The 24,824-nt window shown below is 43.5% G+C and overlaps 1 protein-coding gene across 1 annotated transcript in view; it reads right to left on the bottom strand.

Moving 5' to 3' along the window:
* Nucleotides 1–14,941: 14,941 nt before the first annotated feature.
* LOC126291886 (ankyrin-1-like) overlaps nucleotides 14,942–24,824 on the bottom strand; it is a 72,011-nt gene continuing 62,128 nt past the window's right edge. Inside the window, exon 4 of the mRNA XM_049985612.1 lies at nucleotides 14,942–15,742. Coding sequence (XP_049841569.1) covers nucleotides 15,244–15,742 — 499 coding nt within the window. The 3' untranslated portion in view covers nucleotides 14,942–15,243. The remainder of the gene's footprint in view (nucleotides 15,743–24,824) is intronic.

The raw sequence follows: 24,824 nt of genomic DNA, 5'->3' as shown, positions 1-24,824 counted from the left end.
TAAACTCTGAAAAGGGATACAAAGAGATGTAGCCCGAAATATAACAAAAAAAATTACTAGTAACTGCTAACAGAAAGAATGAGTCTCTATATCCCTTACATAAAGTTATTTCTAAAATAGAATATTTATGACTCTAGTTCATTTAAGAAATTGATATATTTTTCAGAAGACGCCTATTGTACATATGACGAGTGTGCATGTGCAGTAATAATAGAATGAACCTGTGGGTCAGAAAACAAATAAGATGTTCTTCGATTCTTGTTTTGGATATTCTTGTCTAAAGCTTTGCGTAGTAATTCTGCCACACGAACACTAGTTGTTACCTGAACGGTAAATGGTTTGCTTGTTTTACCGCTCATGGACCTCTTTTACAGAGGTGCGCTTCCTCTGTTATTTTGTTTGCGTTGGATCTGACTGTGGGACAGTCCACAGCACAGCAGTGGTGTGAGGTCTCACTCGCTCCTCAGCTGTCTCTCTCGCGCCTATGCCGACACTAGCGACACACGGTTGCGGACGGGGCGCAATTCTTGTATGAGCCTGATCTATAGGGAAATTCCGGTTTCATACTTCTACACCTGGTAAAATCTTTACCTCCTTTAAATATCTGAAGAATTGCCTTATCGTAAATTCCGTCAGTCTCTTCTTCATCTGCAGAGATACTTCGCATATAAAGTCGTATTAATGTGGTGCCTGTTGGCTTTGTGTCTACCTCCGCTACGATACATTTCATTGTGCTCTTCATATTAGTGTACTCGAGTTCCCACTTTCTTATTCGTTAGTTGGCATACTCCTGCTTTACCTCTGTCTGATCTCGTTTTGATGCAAACGGCCTTGCGGCAGTGGTAAAACAGGTTCCCATCAGATCACCGAAGTTAAGCGCTGTCCGGGTTGCACTCAGCCCTTGTGGGGCAAACTTAGGAGCTGCCTTGATTGAGAAGGAGCGAGCGGCTCCGGTCTCGTAAACTGACGCACGGCCGGGAGAGTGGTGTGCTGACCACATGCCCCTTCATATCCGCATCCGGTGACGTCTGTGGGCTGAGGATGACACGGCGGCCGGTCGGTACCGTTGGACCTTCCAATGCCTGTTCGGACGGTTCAAGTGGCTCTGAGCACTATGGGACTTAACATCTGTAATCTAACTAACCTAAGGACATCACACACATCCATGCCCGAGGCAGGCCTCGAACCTGCGACTGTAGCGGTCACGCGGTTCCATATGGAAGCGCCTAGAACCGCGCGGCCACACCGGCCGGCTTGTTCGGACGTAGTGTAGTACTTAAAATGTGTTTTGATAACCTTGTTCTGACATGACCAAAACAAGTTTTCACCCTATCGCATTTCACTAATTCCCACTTCAGCCATCCAACCTATTCATTAACCTATTTAAATTCTCTAATGCCGCTCCTACATTAAAGGATCTAACATCCATTGATCCGAACATGTGGGTTATTTTCCTTCTGGAATATTTTACCCGAGAGGCTGCCATCATTTTAACTGTACAGGACAGAAGCGTGCCCTTGCGGGAACAAGGAAAACTGCTGCGAGAGGTGGTGCAGTGGTGGGACTCACAGTCGGGAGGTACACGGTTCGGATCCGCATCCAGCCATCAAGCGTATACGTTGCCCGCGATTTCCCTAAATCGTTCCAGGTAAATGCCAAGATGGTTGCTTTGAAAGGGAACTGCCGATTTCCTTCCCCATCCCTGCAACACTGGGACTCTGATGAGCTCATTGTCGACAGGATGCTGACGTGTAATCCTGCCTCCTTTCTTCACGGCTGCAGCTTCCCCCAGCCTGTGGCCGTTTGCAGCACCAGCACAGTTTTGACTAAGTTGCGGGGGCAGACCAGTCAGATGTGCAGAGGAAGGCCTCCTGCCCCACTGCTGGGCTGCTGGACCAGCCTGGCCTCTCCACAGACACACCTCCGTTGGGGCTGGACACACACACAGGCCGGATGTTCCCACAGTTCCGTCTATACAGTTCACTTCTCGTCAGGAGTTCTAAAATTGCTTGTAAATGCAGCAGTACAGTTGTCAACACCTAGCGCAAATACAGTGATGATGCATTCTAGTTAGAGAGGGAGACATGTTGCTGCAGGTCAATTGACTTTTTTCCGTTTTAATGTTGTGATGCATTAGTTGTGTAGCATAACCTGTCTTCGACTCACGTACAACCGCGTTTTCTGTGTGTGTCTCAGAGCACTGTCAACTCGCAATCGTTAACACCAAACCTCTCTCTCTTGAGAGGGCTTGTGCAGTGATGGTGAAATATGTCCCTCGTGTTTCGGCACGTCTATTTCCATTTTTCTAGACGAAGGAAGATTTATGCTACGCACTCCGTCCCCCTACCGCATCTCTGCATAAAATGGAGTCTTCGGTTTCATAACTACAATGATTTCAAGTTAGCGACAGGTGTTTGTGAGGTACTGCATTCCCCGTGCATACACCTGCTTCACAGGTATTCTGTTTATGGAGTTACTGGCGGCATGGTGTGTAATTTCACATGTGAAACGCCGCTGCTATGTGCCTGTCTCTTTCTCTGCAACAGGCATTCTGCATTACTAACTATGTAAATGGAAAAGAGCGTGTGGTGTGCGTACTGTAAGACCTTCGGTACACACACCATCAGATTATTTGACTTGTCGCTCTAACGAAGTAGGCGAGTGTCAGCAATATGTCTCGTGGTCTTATCGTGGCGTGCCATTAGGTCAGATGATAGAAATGCCACTTGCACTCTTACAGTAGCAGATTGACGGTGACCAACTTTAAACAGAACTTGATTAATTTTCACACACATTTATTAAAATAATAAAAAGGATAGACATTATGTAACTTGATTCTGGATGCTGTTTACAATTGACAATCTGAAGTTCGTTTGGTCTTGGTATGTTAATCTTTTTCTCACATATCTCTGATACTTGACAAAGTGTCTACACATTTATCTTCATGGCTATGTACAGGAATATGATAATCTTATTAGGCGCATTCTGAAACATGACTACAGACTAATGCAGACTGATTAATCGGAGGTCTATACAGTCGTTATAATACCTCGCGCATTCAGGTATCACTGCGCGAGTGTGATCCGCAAGGAGAAAAGGTTCTACATTAGCAGCAATCTCGTTGGCTGTGTTACATATTAACACGCGGGTCGGCAGAAGCAGAATTTGGTCCGTCTCTAAGACAGCGCCATCTCGTAATGCGGAAACAGATGAGCGCTGCACCTGCGCTGTTGTGCTTAGCGGGGCGCGCTCTAGTGGGAAAGTTGTGTACGCGCTGACTACGCGGAACTATGTACAGAACAGAGCTTTTGGCATCATTGGCCGGGAGGCCCTTTGCGGGGCAGGTCCGGCCACCTTGGTGTAGGTCTTATTACATTCGACGCCACATGAGCGACCTGCATGCCAGATGGGGATGAAATGTTGATGAAGACAACACAACACCCAGTCCCTGAGCAGAGACAATCTTCGACCCGGCCTTCCGAATAGAAGGGAGAACCGATAGAGGTACTCAGGGTACCCTCCGCCACACACCGTCAGGTGGCTTGCGGAGTATGGATGTAGATGTAGATGTAGAATCGAACCTGGGCTCGTAGGACGGCAATACGCCATGGTGACCACTCAGCTATCGGGGCGGACGTTACTAACGTTCATTTTATATGGGACTGATGCGAGCGTAGTATAATTTCCGAACCGTGATCGCATGCGAATAGTGGGCGCTGCACACCTCTGCAAAGTTATTTTGTGCGTGTGTCACAAAGAATCGATGTTTTAAGGAAATAGTTTTTGTTTCATATAACAGTTTGTCACCATAGTTTATCGTAGGAGAATGTATGTCATGCGCTAAAAATATATTTCTTACGGTGGAATATTAACAGCATTGCATTCCACATGACTAATAGGTCAGACACCACATCGCTCTAATATTGTAGCTTGTTTTAAGTACAGAATCATGTACCCTTAAGAATGTATGTGTTCATGTTATCTCTTACCAGTACCTTCTTGGTACTGACCCCAGAGACTATAACAATACAATTGATAACAGGTTTGATTTACGTAAAATTCTTCGAACTTCGTCTGCCTGGAGCTCCATCATGCATGAAAACCACTATTTCTTCTTCTTTTCCTTAACCATCTCCTATTACATGACAACACTTTCATATCTGCTGCTATACACCGATAAGCGGTGGTAATCTCCTCAACTTGCGCGCATATGGTGCAATCTTGTGCACTCGGATCGGTACCTTGAACAAGATTGGTGCGGAACAGCAGTTACGGATTCGGCTCGATCTTTTCCTACACAAAACGCGGAATGTAGCGTTCTACTTCTGGTCAGCTGCAGATTAAATTGATGACAGTGTTGCAGGATGTGTTGGTCAACGACAATGCGAGGGGAGCTTTCAGTCTCTAATTTTATCCTAAGAAGGTGAGACTGCTCTTTCAGTGTTGAAAAAAATCCTGTAAAATTGCTAAAATTAACCACACTATCAAATCAAATGCTTGTGATTACAGTACATGGACGTGTCTTTTTCCATCCCATCCATTCACTGGTACGCTGTTGATTACCACATAATGACTGACATCGCTTGTTTCAGATGGAGAAAGAGTCTTCGTGGAAGAGAAACACCCTCCGGGAATGGCTAGCACCGAAACACTGATCATGTGCATGACTGCTCAGATTCAATATGGACGTGTGTCTGCACTACCCTCCCATATTAATTATTCGATTGTCTGCTTCTGCACATTTTCCATCTTTATTTGGTTGAGAGATCATCGATTGTGGTCTAGATGGTGAATGAGGGTGAGACACAGGTTGGCTGGTTCTCTAGACATGAGAAACACATTAGTTCAGTTTCTAAAGCAGAAAAGTGATTTGGAATCTGTTACATCATTGACATAGGTATCCGTGAGTGAAAATGTCAGTTTCCTTTACTTTCTCTCGTGTTTTCAGGTAAAGATTTTCGCAGATGAGATTAGTTTCTAGTTCCATCTTGCCGCACCTTGCTAAAACTTTGGGTTTCTAGAAACGTAATTTCCTGTCTTTGTCTTCGGAATTATGCTATGCAAGCGATTGGTTGCATACTGCTATGTGCTTGATATCGAGAACGAGCACATAAATGGTATGATATTCTGGAAAACCACATGAAAATACGTATGTTCTTGTAATCCCATAATCTGGTGATGGGTGAAGAAAGCAGGCAAGTCAGTGCCAAAAAATGTAACGTCTTTGTGCCAAGTTGAACCGGCTCAGCCTTCGTGCAGCAGTTCTGAGAGTGATAGCTGTCTGTGGAGAGCGCTCTGGTCGCACACTGGGCTGGCGTGTGAGTGGGGGGGCAGTTGCCTCATCACCAACGGCTGCAGTGGATGAGCGCCCGACCTCACGGGAGATATCTAGTGCTGCGAGGAGTATATACGGTGCAGGTACTTATGTTCTTTTTTGGGATCTGTCTGTCTTCACGGTGTACGAGTGTCTGGTGGTCGATAGCTATATGCAGGATGCAGAAGTGATAATTTTGTACGGCGGAGGATACTAACTGTGTGTTTACTACATCAGTATGGTATGTGGTGATATAGCTTGGTTGGAGATCTGTTTCAAGCTGAAAAATTCAAGTTTTCCTCGGCAGTAGCAGAGCAGCGTAATTAAGGAAGTGTCTTTCCATACTTTATGATCTGTAGACCACTTTTGCAGGGTTTAATGTCGCTGCAATATGGCGATCTTTACACCTTGTGTTATTGCGATACAGAGCAGTGTTTTCTAGTGATGACTTGTTGGAACCTTTCTCAATAATCAGACGACAGTACCGAGGAGCGATTAGAGGATCTGCTAGACAGGTGCGTTTTGCGGACTGCAAGCGAATCAGGCGAAATGCAATTCAGGTCGTTCAGATACTTTTGAGCACGACTGTACACGAGTATGGAGGGTTCACTGTCTGCAGCTGCTGTTGCTTGCATTAGTACACACATGAAAAAATGCTTTAAGTCGCCTCGATTCCGTGAATGCCAGAACCTGTACAGAAAATTGGAATAGAGATCAACATAAACATCATTTTCGCCCTTTTTGTTGCTCATGAAAACCACAAATTGCATGTTGTACCACCATACGACAAGACCTTCAGAGGTAGTGGTCCAGATTGCTGTCCACACCAGTATCTCTAATACCCAGTAGCACGTCCTTTTGCATTGATGCATGCCTGTATTCATCGTGGCATACTATCCACAAGTTCATCAAGGCACTGTTGGTCAAGATTTTCCTCTCCTCAATGACGATTCATGTCTGGAGAACATGCTGGCCACTCTAGTCCAGTACTGTCGTTATCCTGTAGGAAGATGTGCACGGTAGAGGCACGAATTGTCGTCCATGAAGACGAATGCCTCGCCTCTGTCCTGCCGACATCGTTGCTCTATTGATCAGAGGATGGCATTCACGTATCGTACAGCTGTTACGGTGCCTTCCATGACCAACAGCGGCGTACATCGGCCCCACATAATGCCACCAAAAACCTTAATGCACTCACTGGACAGTAAGGTGTTCAGCCTGACCGAGTTGCCTCCAAACACGTCTTCGACGATTGTCTGGTTGCAGGCATATGCGACATCAGTGAAGAGAACATGATGCGAATTGTGAGGTAACGCACGAGTTGTGGCGACCTGAAACCACCGCACGGACCGCTCGGCCAGCCGGGGCCCGGCAGCAAACACGTGGTGCTGAACGTTAGCTGGACGAGAGGGGCATCGAGCATATGACTGGGAATTCCATGGTGACGCTGTGCACCAAGAGGGCCGGAGATGGCGGCCTTTGTGAAACCTTAATAGCAGACATTTCACAGTTCGTATAGAAATTAATAGCAGCCAGTTGAATCGTGATACCTCAAAAAGAAACATGTAAATTACCATTATTTGCACGATGATTCTGATGGTTAAATCAGATTTTCAATATCTTTATTAGTTTAAAGTTCAGTATCTGACAATAAATTTACAAGTAACACCCAGCAACGAATTTCCAAAATATAAATGGTTCATCCGGTTTCGTCGATCTACGTGTCTTTTGAAAGCTATTGGTGTAAACCTGAATTGGCATGAATTACAGGCATGTAATTTAAATAGTACATGACTTATTGGAGGTCAAAGTGGCCGATTACTGTCGATGGCGTCAGGTCATAGGAACTCCACAGTTACACAAAACAACGTTAGCAGCATGCTTATAAATATATTTATTCATCTATGTCTTTGTTTATATCAGATATATGCTGTTAATGAAGAAATTGGTCAATTATTTCTGTGTTTTAGAAAACACAGAGACATTAGGCTACTGGCCTACCTTTTGTTCTATTCCTTTGATATATGTTTATTTAATTTGTTTATGTATGTAATAATGTGTGTTAGAGCGTGTTTATTTTCCAGCCGTAGGAATATTTATTTAATTTCAAGTAGTTAAATGTAAATCCAGTATTTCGAAAGTGTTTTTTCGTTTGTGAGTGTGCATTGGCTTGAAGACATAGCGGGAGCGCTCTAGCCAATCACAGCGCTCGTGAAGGGGTGGTTCTGGCAGTGCGGCAGTTCTGGACAGGACGGCACAGGAGACGGGAGTTCGGGACAGGACAGGGGAAGTGCTGCACGTGACGCTCGGTCTCGGCAGAGACTTGGAGAGTGCGGAGCAGTTTGCGCGTGGTCGCGGCAGATAGAAATACTTTGCAGTGCCGACTTGTGCACTTGAGAGATTTCTGTGGCTTCTACAGTGAAGACGGAGTGTGCGTTTAGAAGTGAATATCGCGCGAACTGTGTTGTTGTTCATAACTAATTGCGTGCTGTAGGAATCTATTGTTTCCCTGTTATTCAACTTATATTTTTTTAACTGCTGGACCATCGACACCAAGAAGTGTTTTGCAGATATATACCGCATTCGCAAAACTACTTCTGCTATCGTGCTCATCATTTAAAGTCGTTAAGATAGTACGTGCAGATTTTATTTAATTGCAATCTTTCATTTATAAATTTATATGTTACTTTCATAATTCGCAACTGCCGAGTGATAGAAACCTTCGACCATTCGATTCATGTGCGTATTCTTATCGTATAGTGTAGACTCAGCAGTATTTGGCCTGTAATGGGGCAACTACGTATCCCAGTCCCTGGACAACGAAACCAGGCAAAACTTTCAATATTTCAACTCTGAGTCGGAGGGTACGTAGTTGGGGGCGACACCACTACATCTTTCATTTTAATTTGAAAGGCCGCACAATTCTGAGCGGTTCATTTGGCATGTTGTTGGGCCCATCTGTACTGCGCTGCATGGTGCCGTGGTTGCAAAGATGGACCTCGCCGTAGACGTCGGGAGTGAAGTTGGGCATTGCGCAGCCTATTGCGCACAGTTTGAGCCGTAACACGACGTCCTTTGGCTGCACTAAGACCATCATTCAACACGGTGGTGTCGCTGTCAGGGTTCCTCCCATCCATAATCCGTACGTAGCGGTCATCCACTGCAGTAGTAGCCCTTGGGCGGCCTGAGCAAGGCGTGTCATCGACAGTTCCTGTCTCTATCTCCTCCATGTCCGAACAACATCACTTTGGTTCCATCCGAGACGTTTGGACACTTCCCTTGTTGAGAGTCCTTCCTGGCACAAAGTAACAATGCGGACGCGATCTAACCGCGGTATTGACCGTCTAGGCATGGCTGAACTACAGACAACACGAACTGTGTACCTCTTTCCTGCTGGAATGACTGGAACTGATTGGCTGTCGGACCCCTCCGTCTAACGCTCAAGCATGGTTGTTTACATCTTTGGGCGGGTTTCGTGACATCTCTGAACAGTCAAAGGGACTGTGTCTGTGATACAATATCCACAGTCAACGCCTATCTTCAGGATTTCTGGGAACTGAGCTGAAGCAAACTTTTTTTGATTTGTGTATTTTTCCAAAAATTCTGAAAAAAAAACATTTCGCTTTAACACTCAACGAAGGTGAGGGAAGCTGTATAATTTCCATCTATAACGATATCAACAGTCCATTTAATTAACATAACAATAATATAATTAGAATTACTTACTGGATTAATGGGTCAAAGTAGGGAATTTTGTTATTTTGGTTACCACCACAATAGCATCATTTGATCTGATGTGTGTCATCTTTCGTCTGCACGATTCTGATGTAGCTATTGCTGTCTTATGTTCATAGTGACGATGGAACACAGAGAAGAATCTACAGGCAGGGCATTAATTTTATTTCTTGCATATGCTGTCTCTCATTTCGGAGTGTGTTAGTACATCTCGTCACCGTGCCGGCCATTTTTACTTTAAGCAAAGCGGAACATTGGTATATATTTCTTCAAAGATCATTTTGTTTTTGACAGTCTGTCTCATATCGCATTATATTAGATATCCATCATACCACAGCTTGTACAAGAGGCTATAGCTATTACCGGGAAATCAGTTACCGGATTACTGAGACTGCTAATCAAATTGTATTATTATTTATTTTGTCAAATTGTAAAGTTCTCTCAATCTGTGTGGCCATTTTCGAAAATACAGGATGTATCAAAACCTATCAGCCGATTTAAAAGGAAAATCATAAGTATTATATTATTTGAGATTGTGCATGAACAGTGTACTTTTGGAAGTAGCACAAACTCGAGTTTTACATGGTTCCCGCTAGGTAGCAGCAGTGTGTGCCCACTTCATTTCTAGTAAAAACTGTTACGGGACAACAGAAAGCGTTTTGTGTGTTACGTTATGCGCAGTGCGGATCACTAATAACTGTTCTAGGTATCGTGTGGATCCCCCTACTGCACAGAGTATTACACGATGGCATGAACAATTCCGAGAAATAGATTGTTTGTGTAAAGGCAAATAGCCGGGCCGTCCCTGAGTGTCTGACAAAGACGTCGAATGCATCCGCAATAGTTCCACAAGGAGTCCGCAGAAATCCGTTAGCCATGCAGTTCGACACCTCAACATGCCCCCGCTGTCCGTCTGGAGTGTGCTGCGTCGACGTTTATACATGAAATCACACAAAATTCAGCTACTGCAAGCTCTTCATGAAGGTGACAAGCAACGAAGTGTGGATTTATGTAATTTCGTTCTTTGGCAAGAGGGAGGATGACAAATTTCTTCCACACGTAGTGTTTAGTGACGAGGCAACATTCCATTTAAATGAAAAAGTGAACTGTCATAATGTGAGAATATGGGGCATGGAACAACCACATGAAGTTGTACAACATGAGAGGCAATCTCCAAAATTTAATGTGCTCTGTGCAGTTTCACAGGAAAAGGTGTACGGTCCATTTTTCACTCCTGAGAACACTGTTACAGGAAGCGCATATCTCGATATGCTTGAAAACTTTCTTTTCCCACAGTTGGAGACTGATTCGAACAAGTTCATTTACCAATATAATGGGACACCGCCACACGGGAATATGGAAGTGCCGGAAATTTTACATCAAATTACTACTGAACGATGGATCGATCGCGCTGGATCAAATGATTCAGCGTTACATTACTGGCCTCCAAGGTCATCGGACCTGACTGTATGTGATTATTTCTTGTGGAGGTTTATAAAAGACTCTGTTTATGTGCCTCCGTTACCAGCAACAATGAATGAACTGAAACATCGCATAACAGCAGCTGTGAGAGCTGTAACTCAAGACAAGCTCACTATAGTGTGGAAATAATATGAATACCGCATTGACATATGCTGTGCATCTCAAGGGGGCCGTATTGAACACCTATTAAGGGGAGTAGGACGTATGAAGGATCGACTTGGAGCAGGAGAGGCACCACAGGACATTTTAATTTCCACTGTCTATAATTTTACAAATAAGTTCAGCATGAACAGGAAGGATTCAGAATTCACACTCATAGCAGTGGAAGTTCGAAAACATAACGAACTAATTTTTTTTACATGTGAAATTTCATCATTTTTTTCACTTACTAATGGCAGCATTTGTTGCTATAGGTACACTTTTCTTCATAAGTAAGAGAGATGGTTCGATGAATTTTGCACATCATAGAAACCATACTTAAAGGTGTATGAAACTCTAGAATTTTCTAAATGAATTAAAAACTGTGGTAAAAATTGAGGTAATTAACTACAACATTTGTGTTTTTTCTAAACATGAAGTTTAAAATAGAACAGATCATTCGTTTTTTTTTTCATAAATTAAATAAATTCTAGAGTTTCATACACCTGTAAGTATTGTATGTATGATGTGTAAAATTCATCGAAGAATCTAACTTATGAAGAAAAGTGTACCTACAGCAACAAATGCAGCCATTAGTAAGTTAAAAAATTATGAAATTTCACACGTGAAAAAAATTGTTTTGTTATGTTTTGGAACTTCCACTGCAATGAGTGTGAGTCCTGAATCCTTCCTGGTGATGCTGACAAAGTTTTATGAATTTATTTGTAAAAGTATAGACACTGGAAATTAAAATGTACTGTGATGCCTCTCCTGCTCCAAGTCGGCCCATTTGACGTCATACCTCTCTTAAAAGATATGAAAAAAACTTTTTGAGTTTCCCATTCATCAAAAAGCAAAATCCATTGAATATCTTTATTAGTTTCAGAAATATAGACATACGAAATCGGATGATTCTTTTTCATACACCCTGTAATCATTTCCACTATATCATAGCTTGTACAAAAGGCTATAGCTATTACCTGGAAGTCAGTGGAAATAACTTATTGGACATCTGAGACTGCTAATCAAAATGTATTGTTATCTATTTTGCCAAATTGTTAAGGTTATTTGTAGACATTTTGGGCAATATTATGAGCATCATTGGGCTATATCCATTAGGAATGGACTAGCATTCACACGGCATGTGACATGTACCGCTTTCTGATTGGCTTTCCTACACAAATCCGTTCCAGTTCCACAGTCCAGCCCGACCGTTGGCTGGACGGTGCGGGCAGTGTTGGAACAGAGCTGCTGCAAGGCATGTTGCGTGCCAGCCCCTGCAGACACTCTGCTCATGTGACGCGGGGTTGAGGAATATGCAGAGAAAGAGAAGAGAAAAATTTGCTTTAGCATCCTCTTACAAGAGTATGATGCATGATACATGGCAATGCTGCATCTTGCAATTACAGAAGAGGTGTATGGAAAACATACGATTAGGTGGTCCTCTAGGATCGTTTTAAATAAAAATAAACTGTCAGTATGATCTCAGGTGATAGTGTGGTGTAAACATTGCTGGGAATGTCGCGTTCTAATTATAGACAGTATCTCACGAGCCTTCAGTATAGCAGACACATCTTATACGTTCTTCTGCTAAACTGAATTTACTTGTGTAACTACAGTGACATAAATCACTGCAAAGTCTGCAGGATATGCACAGTAGTAAACTGAGTCTTCAGTTTCAACACAAGATGCATTGCACCCACTGACCTTGTATGGTAGTGAACTGAGTATGGTGAACTTTATGGTAGTTTCACATAGCACTAAACATTAAGTAATTTTCTGTAATGAAATACTATATTGGATTAGTTTTTGTTAGTAATTGAGTATTTTTCCAGTTTTGTTGTCTGTATGCAAAGGGAAACTTTCTGTTTTTACTTATTTTAGAAAATAAATTCTATCTTGGTCGCTTTTGTTATGATGTTACCTGAGTAGTTACACACTGAAGCATTGAAGAAACTGGTGTAGGCATGCGAATACAAACACAGAGATATGTAAACAGACAAAATAGGGCACAGCGGCCAGCAACATTTATATAAGACAACAAGTGTGTGGCGCAGCTGTTAGATCGGTTACTACTGCTAGAATGGCAGGTTATCAAGATATAAGTGAGTCTGAACGTGGCGTTATAGTCGGCGCACGAGCGATCGGACAAAGCACCTCTGAGGTAGCAATGAAGTGGGCATTATCCCGTACGACCATTTTACCAGTGTACCGTGAATATCAGGAATCCGGTAAAACATCAAATCTCCGAGATCGCTGCGGCCAGAAAAAGACCCTGTAGCAACGGGACCAACAACGACTGAAGAGATTCGTTCAACGTAACAGAAGTGCAACCTTTCCACCAGTTTCTGCAGATTTCAGTGCTGGGCCATCAAGAAGTGTCAGCGTGCAAACCATTCAACGAAACATCATTGATATGGACTTTCGCAGCCAAAGGCTCTCTTGTGTACCCTTGACGATTGCACGACACATAATTGAACTGTTGATGATTGGAAGACTGGAGGCATGTCACCTGCTCGGACAAGTCTCGTTTCAAATTATATCGAGTGGATGGACGTGTATGGGTATGTAGTTAACGTCATGAATCCATAGACCCTGCATGTCAGCAGGGGACTCTTCAAGTTGGTGGAGGTTCTGTGATAGTGTAGGGCATGTTCAGTTGGAGTGATATGGGAGCCCAGATACATCTAGATACGACTCTGACAGGTGACATGTATGTAAGTATCCTGTCGGATTAGCTGCATCCATTTATGTCCATTGTGCATTCCGACGGACTTGGGCAATTCCAGCAGGACAATGCGGGTCCCCACGCTTCCAAAATGGATACAGAGTGGCTACAAGCACACTCTTCTGAGTTTAAACACTTTCGCTATCCACAAACTCCCCAGACACGAAAGTTATTGAGCATATCTGGGATGTCTTGTAACATGCTGTTCAGAAGAGGTCTCCAACCCTACTGTGAGGGGTTTATGGACAGCACTGCAGGATTCATGGTGCCACGTGCCTCCAGTACTGCTTCAGACGAAACCACATCGTGTTGCGGCACTTCTGCGAGCTCGTGGGGGTACTAGACGATACTAGTCAGGTGCACCAGTTTCTTTGGCTCTTCTACATCTACATTTATACTCCGCAAGCCACCCAACGGTGTGTGGCGGAGGGCACTTTACGTGCCACTGTCATTACCTCCCTTTTCTGTTCCAGTTGCGTATGGTTCGCGGGAAGGACGACTGTCTGAAAGCCTCTGTGCGCCCTCGAATCTCTCGAATTTTACATTCGTGATCTCCTCGGGAGGAATAAGTAGGGGGAAGCAATATATTTGATACCTCATCCAGAAACGTACCCTCTCGAAACCTGGCGAGCAAGCTACACTGCGATGCACAGCGCCTCTCTTGCAGAGTCTACCACTTGAGTTTGCTAAACATCTCCGTAACGCTATCACGGTTACCAAATAACCCTGTGACGAAATCTTCTCTATCTCCTCCGTCAACCCGATCTGGCACGGATCCCACACTGACGAGCGATACTCAAGTATAGGTCGAACGAGTGTTTTGTAAGCCACCTCCTTTGTTGATGGACTACATTTTCTAAGGACTCTCCCGATGAATCTCAACCTGGTACCTGCCTTACCAACAATTAATTTTATATGATCATTCCACTTCAAATCGTTCCGCACGCATACTCCCAGATGTTTTACAGAAGTAACTGCTACCAGTGTTTGTTCTGCTATCATATAATCATACAATAAAGGATCCTTCTTTCAATGTATTCGGAATACATTACATTTGTCTATGTTAAGGGTCAGTTGCCACTCCCTGCACCAAGTGCCTATCCGCTGCAGATCTTCCTGCATTCCGCTACGATTTTCTAATGCTGCAACTTCTCTGTATACTACAGCATCATCCGCGAAAAGCCGCATGGAACTTCCGACACCATCTACTAGGTCATTTATATATATACTGTGAAAAGCAATGGTCCCATAACACTCCCCTGTGGCACGCCAGAGGTTACTTTAACGTCTGTAGACGTCTCTCCATTGATAACAACATGCTGTGTTCTGTTTGCTAAAACTCTTCAATCCAGCCACACAGCTGGTCTGATATTCCGTAGGCTCTTACTGTATCGAACACCTTCCGGAAGTCAAGGAAAATAGCATCTACCTGGGAGCCTGTATCTAATATTTTCTGGGTCTCATAAAGAAATAAAGCGAGTTGGTTCTCACACGTCTTCAGTGTATGGCGTGTATAAATACGAGTAGAAAGAATAACTGCAGGATTTACTTTCTGTATTGTTTATTTCAAAACTATTGAAAAGTTCAAAAATGGTTCAAATAGCTCTGAGCACTATGGGACTTAGCATCTATGGTCATCAGTCCCCTAGAACTTAGAACTACTTAAACCTAACTAACCTAAGGGCAACACCAACACCCAGCCATCACGAGGCAGAGAATATCCCTGACAACGCCGGGAATCGAACCCGGGAACCCGGGCGTGGGAAACAAGAACGCTACCACACGAACACGAGCTGCGGGCAATTAAATATTGAAAAGTAATGTGATAAAGATATTTCCTTTTTGATCAGGAGATGTCTGTCGGACTGCTGAGTATGTCTATCAGGTTGTCGTGGTTGTGCTGCCTGGCGAGGTCCAGCGGCGTGTAGCCCTCGCCAGTGGCGGCCCGCCTGTCGGCCCCCGCGTCGAGCAGCGCAGCCACCGCCGCCGCGTGGCCGTGCTTGGCCGCCTCGTGCAGCGGCCTCATCCCGTCCCGGTTCCTGGCGTCGAGGTCGGCGGCAGACGAGGCCAGCAGGCGCACCACAGCTTCCCGGCCGCCCCACGCCGCCCAGTGGAGCGGCGTGTTCCCCACCCAGTTGCCGGCGTCCACGTCGGCGCCGGCCCCCAGCAGGCACCCGACTGCCTGCAAGTGGCCCTCCCAGGCTGCCCAGTGCAGGGCGGTGTTCTTGTCACTGTCTTCGGCCCCAACGTCCGCCCCAGCGGCCAGCAGTGCCTGCATCTGCTGCACTGCTCCGTTCTTAGCTGCCAAAATCAGCCTCCTGTCTTTCTCCTCTGCAGAAAGGTTCCTGCCAAAGAGAAAGAAAATTCTCACACATCTCTGCGAACACAGACTTCTGATGTAGAAAATTATCGTAGAAGTGGAGCTGAGACCATTTCTAGAAACACATCTGTCGGGTGACAACTTATAAATCTGTAACTGTCTGCCTTCTTTTATCGACACTCTTTATATTGAAGAACAGATATAGTGTGGTATCATCCTCTCAAAGCCACCATCCACTCTCATATAAAAATTCCTACCTTCCATCACTCAAGAAATTCAGTAGTAACATTCTGGCAAATTGTTTCCCATCATTACGTTCCTTTATCCTACTGTTACTCAGTCGTTGTCCCCCACGAAAGAAATTATTCATACAATCAATCTTCTGTGTGTATCAAGCCCTTCTAACTCTTGGAAATGTGATGCATAAAACTAATCACATCTCCAGGTATTTAAGAAATGTTTCCTGATATGGCAACAAAAATATCAATCCACTTAGTTGCAAACAGTTTTACAAATCTGCCTTAGAGAAAGCTACTCGGCCAGCAAATCATATAGTCGAAATAGCTGATACAGACCAGTGACACTGACTTGACTCCCTTGCTCCTACAGAGACACTTGTTGGAGCAGTTCCACATGCACACTTCATTGACGACATGCTATATATATATATATATATATATATATATATATATATATATATATATATATATATATGAGAGTACACAGGGTGTTACAAAAAGGTACGGCCAAACTTTCAGGAAACATTCCTCACCAAGAAATAAAGAAAAGATGTTATGTGGACATGTGTCTGGAAACGCTTAATTTCCATGTTAGAGCTCATTTTAGTTTCGTCAGTATGTACTGTACTTCCTCGATTCACCGCGAGTTGGCCCAATTGAAGGAAGGTAATGTTGACTTCGGTGCTTGTCTTGACATGCGACTCATTGCTCTACAGTACTAGCATCCCTAATGTCATCGTCAGAGAAGTTGTTGCTGTACAAGGTAACGTTGACCACGTCACTGTATGGAGAGTGCTGGGGCAGAACCAGTTGTTTCTGTACCATGTACAGCGTGTGCAGACACTATCAGCAGCTGTTTGGCCTCCACGGGTACACTTATACGAATGGTTCGTCCAACAATGTGCGAATCATCATTTCAGTGCAAATGTTCTCTTTACGGATGAGGCTTCATTCCAACGTGATCAAATTGTAAATTTTCACAATCAACATGTGTGAGCTGACTATAATCCACACGCAATTGTACCATCACATCAACACAGATTTTCGGTGAACGTTTGGGCAGGCATTGTTGGTGATGTCTTGATTGGGCCCCATGTCCTTCCACCTACGATTCATGGATCACGTTATCATGATTTCATATGGGAAAGATGCTGCTAGAACATGTGCCTTTATAAGTATGACACAACACGTGGTTCATGCACGATTTAGCTCCTGCACATTTCAGTCGTAGTGTTCGTATGCTTCTCAACACCAGATTCGGTGACCGATGGACTGGTAGAGGTGGACCAATTCCATGGCCTCCACGCTCTCCTGACCTCAACCCTCTTGACTATCATTTATGGGGGCATTTGAAAGCTGTTGTTTACGCATCCCCGGTACCAAATGTAGAGACTCTTCGTGCTCGTATTGTGGACGACTGTGATACAATACGCCATTCTCCAGGGCTGCATCAGCGCATCAGGGATTCCGTGCGACAGAGGGTGGATGCATGTATCCTCGCTAACAGAGGATATTTTCAACATTTCCTGTAACAAAGTGTTTGAAGTCACGCTGGTACGTTCTATTGCTGTGTGTTTCCATTCCATGATTAATGTGATTTGAAGAGAAGTAATAAAATGAGCTGTAACATGGAAAGAAAGTGTTTGCAGACACATGTCCACATAACATATTTTCTTTCTTTGTGTGTGAGGAATGTTTCCTGGAAGTTTGGTCGTACCTTTTTGTATACAGCATGAACTTACCTTCATTAACATCCTACATATAGCTCCAAGTACCTCCAGGTTCCCAAACACTCTGTAGATCGACACCGCTGATAGTTTTTCTGAGAAACGCAAGATGTTACTTCGATGTGACAACTTTACTACGATGAGAAAATATTTTTTTCTGTAAATATAATGTCCACATGGAGATGATAATGTCGCGGTTTTAATTAAAAATAATACACATCATATGCTCAAACTTTATCTTAGTGTTCCAGCAACAGTATGAAATGCTTCTAGATGTTTCTTGTGGGACGACAAGGCAGAAAATGTGAATAATGAACAAGTGTACAGTGGCCAACAGCCTGGAAGGCGTTCTGACCAACACGGTGCTTTACTAGACGTGTCGCTGGCGGAAGTGGCGCACCTCTGGACGAGCCTGGTGAGTGCGCCGGCTCACATCGAACCCGCTCTGATAGGTGTACTGGCGACGGTGCTACTCAGCTTTAAAACAGATTTAAAAAATTCTACAAATGTGAGTAAAACACTTAACTAAGGGATCGGCCACCTTAATATCGGGCTAGTTCTGTTGCTGATGTATCTCTACAACTACTGCTGCAACCACATTCAGAGTACCACATTTAGTCTGCCACATTTTCTAATCATTACTGTACATACTATGAAACATGCACTTTAAGCTGGTTGACTCATCATCAGTTCCAGTACAAGACCCGTCGTCCTTCAAACCAACAGATGTTCTGGATGGCAAAATTACTGGAAGTCTATATTCTGTTAGGCCACTCATATGCATGCTTCTGTGCCTCATTGCTTTTGCCTGTTAAAAGGGGAATTTTGTACTTTAAATCTGTTGCTGAAGCAACCACGCATGTCATCTACAGTGGGAGGAGATCCTGCTTTGCACTTGAGTAGTGGGGTCAGCAGTGGCGTCAAACGGTGGAGGTGCACCCGAGCTGTGAACCTAGGACAGCCTCCTCCTACACCCATGTGAGCTCTGGCAGGGCACAGTGCACCAGCCAGTCTGGTGGGTAGCTCTCCGGGCACTGATGTCAGTGGATATGGTGGACAATACTTGTGAACCTGACGAAACATCGCATGCATCAAAACGAAAACTGTCATCTCACAAGCATTCCACTACTATACACACACAAACTCATTAATAACAGTGTTTCAGTCATAAACACTACAATGTAACCAACAATGTGCTTCGTCTTGTTACAGGTTGCTCTACCACATTTAGATTAGTGTAAGTAAGAACATCACCAGGAGCATCGCCTGAGTGGTAATCCGGTTCCCATCAGATCACCAAAGATGAGCAGTGTCAGTCCCGGTTAGCACTGAGATTCGTGACTGTCTTCTGAGCACTGTTGTAAGTGGGGTGCACTCAGCACTCGTGAAGTCTATTGAGAAGCTATTCGATTGGAAAGTAGCGGCTCCAGCCAGAAAAACTGCCAATGGCTGGGAAAATAGTGTGCTGACCACGTGGCCCTCAGTATCTGCAGCCAGTGACGCCTGTGGACTGAGGATGACACGGCGGGCGGTCGGCGCCGTTGAGCTTCCAAGGTCTGTTCGTACAAACTAAATAGTTTATATGTAGGGATACTAACAGCAGCCTGGGGAAACTTATCTTTTAGTCACAAAAATGCCATGCACACTTTGTAAACAAACGGATTTACTATTATTTTCCTCTAACTTAGTGGTTTTTGTAACTAATTTTTGATTTATAATTTTTAGCTTTCATTTTTTTCTCTCTCCACTGGTGTAAAATATAATAATGATATTGCATCTGAATACAGCCGGCAGCAGCAACAAGCTAATGTCAAACCATAACTCACTTGTGGTGAGTATTTCTGAAGTTTTGATGTTTTCACTACCACAATGAATAACTACTAGAAGCCGACCTCGGGGAAGATCAGCTTGGATTCCGTAGAAATACTGGAACATGTGAAGCAATACTGGCCCTACGACTTATCTTGAAAGAAAGATTAAGGAAAGGCTACGTTTCTACCATTTGTAGAGAAAGCTTTTGACAATGTTGACTGGAATACTCTCTTTCAAATTCTAAAGGTGGCAGGGGTAAAATACAGGGAGCGAAAGGCTATTTACAATTTGTACAGAAACCAGATGGCAGTTATAAGAGTCGAGGGACATGAAAAGGAAGCAGTGGTTGGGAAGGGAGTAAGACAGGGTTGTAGCCTTTCACCGATGTTATTCAATCTATATATTGAGCAAGCAGTAAAGGAAACAAAAGAAAAATTCGGTGTAGCTATTAAAATCCATGGAGAAGAAATAAAAACTTTGAGGTTCGCTGATGACATTGTAATTCTGTCAGAGACAGCAAAGGACTTGGAAGAGCAGTTGAACGGAATGGACAGTGTCTTGAGAGGAGTATATAAGATGAACATCAACAAAAGCAAAACGAGGATAATGGAATGTAGTAGAATTAAGTCGGGTAATGCTGAGGGAATTAGATTAGGAAATGAGACACTTAAAGTAGTAAAAGAGTTTTGCTATTTGGGGAGCAAAATAACTGATCATGGTAGAAGTAGAGAGGATATAAAATGTAGACTGGCAATGGCAAGGAAAGCGTTTCTGAAGAAGAGAAATTTGTTAACATCGAGTATAGATTTAAGTGTCAGGAAGTCGTTTCTGAAAGTATTTGTATGGAGTGTAGCCATGTATGGAAGTGAAACATGGACGATAAATAGTTTGGACAAGAAGAGAATAGAAGCTTTCGAAATGTGGTGCTACAGAAGAATGCTGAAGATTAGATGGGTAGATCACATAACTAATGAGGAAGTATTGAATAGGACTGGGAAAAAGAGAAGTTTGTGGCACAACTTGACCAGAAGAAGGGATCGGTTGATAGGACATGTTCTGAGGCATCAAGGGAGCACCAATTTAGTATTGGAGGGCAGCGTGGAGGGTAAAAATCGTAGAGGGAGACCAAGAGATAAATACACCATGCAGATTCAGAAGGATGTAGGTTGCAGTAGGTACTGGGAGATGAAGAAGCTTGGACAGGATAGAGTAGCATGGAGAGCTGTATCGAACCAGTCTCAGGACTGAAGACCACAACAAAAACAACCACAATGAATGTGGAATGAACGGCACTGTAAAGGAATGAAAGAGTCAATCACAGGGGAACAGTATAGAGTATCTGTGGTGACAGTTTAAAATCTGTGCCAGATGAGCATTATAATCGACATTTCCTGCATTGCATAAGCAGCCACCTCAAGTTTTTCTCTTTGAGAAATATTAAAATGAGTATACGTAAACTTACCATCCCTTGAAACTAGTCTCAGGATGACTGGTTCAATTCACTTGAAGAATGTGTTTCAATTCCGTGTCCTTGGAAGTCACTATCATGATAAAAACTATTTCTCCAAGATTCAGTTCCACAAAGCTTTTGTGTACTACAAGTAAATTCGGGCTTTGCAGATGTGGACATCAATCATCATCTTACAACTGTTCAGCTGATGGTTAAAGTGATCGGTATAGCCACCAGATACCAGTATTTAAATGGTGGCCTCTATTTTGACCAGAACCGTGGCGGAATCTTCCTACACGTCAGTCAGGGGCCCAAAGATGGCGCAGTAAATCGCCGAAACTGACAGCCAAGTATAATAAGTTTGAAAATTAGATGGCTGAAAGGTGTCTGATTTGACAACCGCCTTAAAGGTTAGGCCTTCTCAGCATGCCCACAGATATGACTGCCACATCCAATGAGGCTGATGTTTTGACGAATAACTTCCGAACACTACCATGCGAAGTTCCCATGTTCATCTCTTGTAGCAGGGTAAGCCACTGTACCGCATAGACTCCATTCACCCAGTGGAGTTATTCCCACATAGTCCGTGGGAAAACCGCTGATTCTAATGTTTGGAAAAAAAGTGGAAATATTAGCTACGACGGATGTTCGAGCCAGGTCTGTCATGTAGTACAATGGTTAAGCTGACGCTTGTGATAAAGGAATCCGCATTCGAGACACAGTATGGTACAAATTTTCAATGGTAAGTCAATAGTAACTGAAAAAGTCATTTAAAGCAAATTATACGAAATTCATGTTGTAAGGTTTCTGGAGCTCAGAGCAACATCTGTGTAAGCTGTAAATAACTTTGGCCTAATGTTGCAATCTTATCACAGAAATACGCGCAATTACACCGTTTAAAATGTGACAATGTTACGACTGGTTGTCAAACGCACGCGTCTCATCTTCAGTAGGTGAAATAATCCTTAACACAACAATGGTAAATTTTAACAAGAAGTTTCTTTACAAAACTATTCTTACGACTACGACATGATGTTGGCCAGTACTACTGTAAATCATCCGATTCCGGTTCAAAGTTCGGAACTATTTAGGATGACAATCAAGTCTATGGAGGATGATTAGTTTTGTGACAAGTTGAGCAAAAGATTATCCAAGGTCGCTCGAGTTTACAGTGGACGCAAGCTCGTGAACCAACAAGTTTACACCTCTGCTCTCGGTATTTACCTCAGCCGCGATGACTGTGTCGTCTGGCCGCCAAGAGCTGTTGGAAGATGATTGATACACGGATACAGTTATATGGCTCCTTCCAATTATAGCGATTTTACGACTATGACGAGTGGTGCCTGAAGATGGCATCAATGTAATTCCGAAACTGGTAGCACATAGAAGTTCATAAAATAAAATAAATTTCTACAATACACACGGCTGTTGGTAAATTATTGTATCAAGAAGTTCATGCCAGCCGTCGTGCAACGATCCATAATGAATTAACGAAGATTATAAAATTAACTTACTGGCTGGTTCGGGTCTCCACAGTGGGAGCTCAACGACGCTTCAGCTAATATCTAGCTGAATGTCAACAACAGTGAACGCAGTGTTCACTCAAATTTCTCCTCTGCGTCGTACAGAGAGTGATGGACCCGTTCTACACTTGACACCAGTTCAGAGAAGAGTCCTCGAAAATTTCGCTCTCGTCTTTCTCGTAGCGAAACTCTCTCCCCACCGGGGTTCTTCCGTTCTCCACGTCACGGCTTTTTTTGACCAACAGGAGTGTTCCTCTTAGTTTGTGGAAATTCTCTCTGCCGCCGCGCGGGATTGGCCGAGCGGTCTCAGGCGCTGCAGTCATGGACTGTGCGGCTGGTCCCGGCGGGTGTTCGGGTCCTCCCTCGGCCATGGGTGAGCGTGTGTTTGTCCTTAGGATAATTTAGGTTACGTAGTGTGTAAGCTTAGGGACTGTTGACCTTAGCAGTTAAGTCCCATAAGATTTCACACACTTTTTTTTCCACTCTGCCAATCGCAAAGGCCCTACCATTGAACTGTGTCAAAATCTTAGCACTTACCTCATTCCTAGCTCGTTTCCATCAATCGGACGTTTCGTGCCCACTCACATGTGTACCATTCGCTGTTCACGTGATCAACTGCGTCACTGGTTTTGTTCGTATCCATTTGGAATTCAGAAACGCAGTTTTCTAAAGCTTCTTCTGGTAGTCCGTTAATTGCTCTGCAGTATGCGTCACCTGTCCCGTCGCTGACTCCCGCTGTGGGACGCATCGCCTTAAGAGCTTTCTGTAGTGCATCCCATGCTGCGGCCTCTACATCTGCCCGCAGTGGCTTCCACACAAACCGTTTCATCTCTCTGTTTCACCTTCTGATAATTGACATGCATTAGATAGGAGCGGTGTGTTAATACTGTCGATTGAGTGTCATCCCTTTTGCATTACATACTTATAGGCAAATCTGCTCATTACCGCCGAAGTGAGTTAGGTGTTATATTCACCTTCCCATTACAATGTATTAAACTCTTACGTAAGGTGCGAAATTGACCTACATTTATTGTGCCACCTTACAATCTGAAATTTAAACACACACCCAACATGCCATACCCTTATTCAATTGCTGTCTATTACTTTGTTTCTCTTTTCCTGCTTACTATTGCATTATTATTTCCTTTTGAGTATCACAGACTTCCATTACAACTATTTATTTGCATAAAATGACTGTTCTATGGAGAATCTTTTCCACATAACTGCATTAAATGAATTATTTCTGTTCTGAACTGAACTCAGAGATTGTTGTAGAGAATCACTCTGATACATAGCTACTCGAATAAAAAAATTTATGAAAGGAAATACTTTTCCATGCATTTGTAAACTGTGTTTTATAAAAAAAACTAGCTTTTCAACATGGCGTTGCCAAGATAGTTATTTGTTCCAGTCTTCTGTTTGTCCTTGGCGCTCTGTCCATCTTGCCCACACCCTCTATCTGTCCATCTCCTCCTTTCCCACTGTGCATTTCCTCCCCTGCTTTATATTTCCTCATCCTCCCCTCTCTCTGATCACCTGCAGCTCCCTCCTCCGTCTATCGCCCAGTTATCATCCCACCCCAATGGGAGGATGGTGGTTTTTACCGCCACAGTATTTCATTCCAGATAGTAGCAAATGGGTGTACAAAAATTGTTAGAAATCGATAGAGGGGCTTAAGAAGAGGTGTTGAACATACAAGTAAAGGCCGCACAGTGATGTCTCTGATTTTCTGTTGTTTCAAGTCATACGAATCCACAGGGGTGTTAAATTTACATGTGGTATTCAGCCATGTGGCCTGGCCTTATGTTCTGACACACAGTTACACGACTATTGACTCGCTGCAGTGCTCACTTGCGAAATCTGATTGACGCACTGAATGGCACAAACTGGAGATAAATTGGACTCCATACTTTTAAAAGTATTTGAAGTCAACGAAATACAGGAAACATGTACCAAAAGGTCGTTTGCGAACAATTTTACGCCTACTCATCTACACCTCACTTATAGCGGTAGTGGTAGTACTTCTATACAGACAATAAATAACTCGTGTCCTAACAAATTTGGTTGAAACTGCTCCAGGTGATCCTGAGTTATCCTTCTATCCCACCTTCCTGGGCTGTAGCTGATTCTCAACCCCACAGTGAATCTTTCCAGACAGTAAGTAATCAGTCAGTCCCTGACTCTACAGACAATCGAACTGCGCTGTATAAAACAATCAACCTACTGATTGTTTTACGAATGAATGAATGAATGTGTTAAATATCTGACTTTCAGTATCTAAGCGGAAAAAGGTTTAGAAAAAGTTTGAAATTACGTTAGGTGTTTGTAGAAAGTGGATAAGTAGTAGCGTTATCAG

Source organism: Schistocerca gregaria, chromosome 9 (assembly GCF_023897955.1).
Source record: "Schistocerca gregaria isolate iqSchGreg1 chromosome 9, iqSchGreg1.2, whole genome shotgun sequence".
NCBI lineage: Eukaryota > Metazoa > Arthropoda > Insecta > Orthoptera > Acrididae > Schistocerca > Schistocerca gregaria.
Note: the sequence above shows the minus strand (reverse complement) of the source record. Positions and strands in the feature narration are given on the sequence as shown.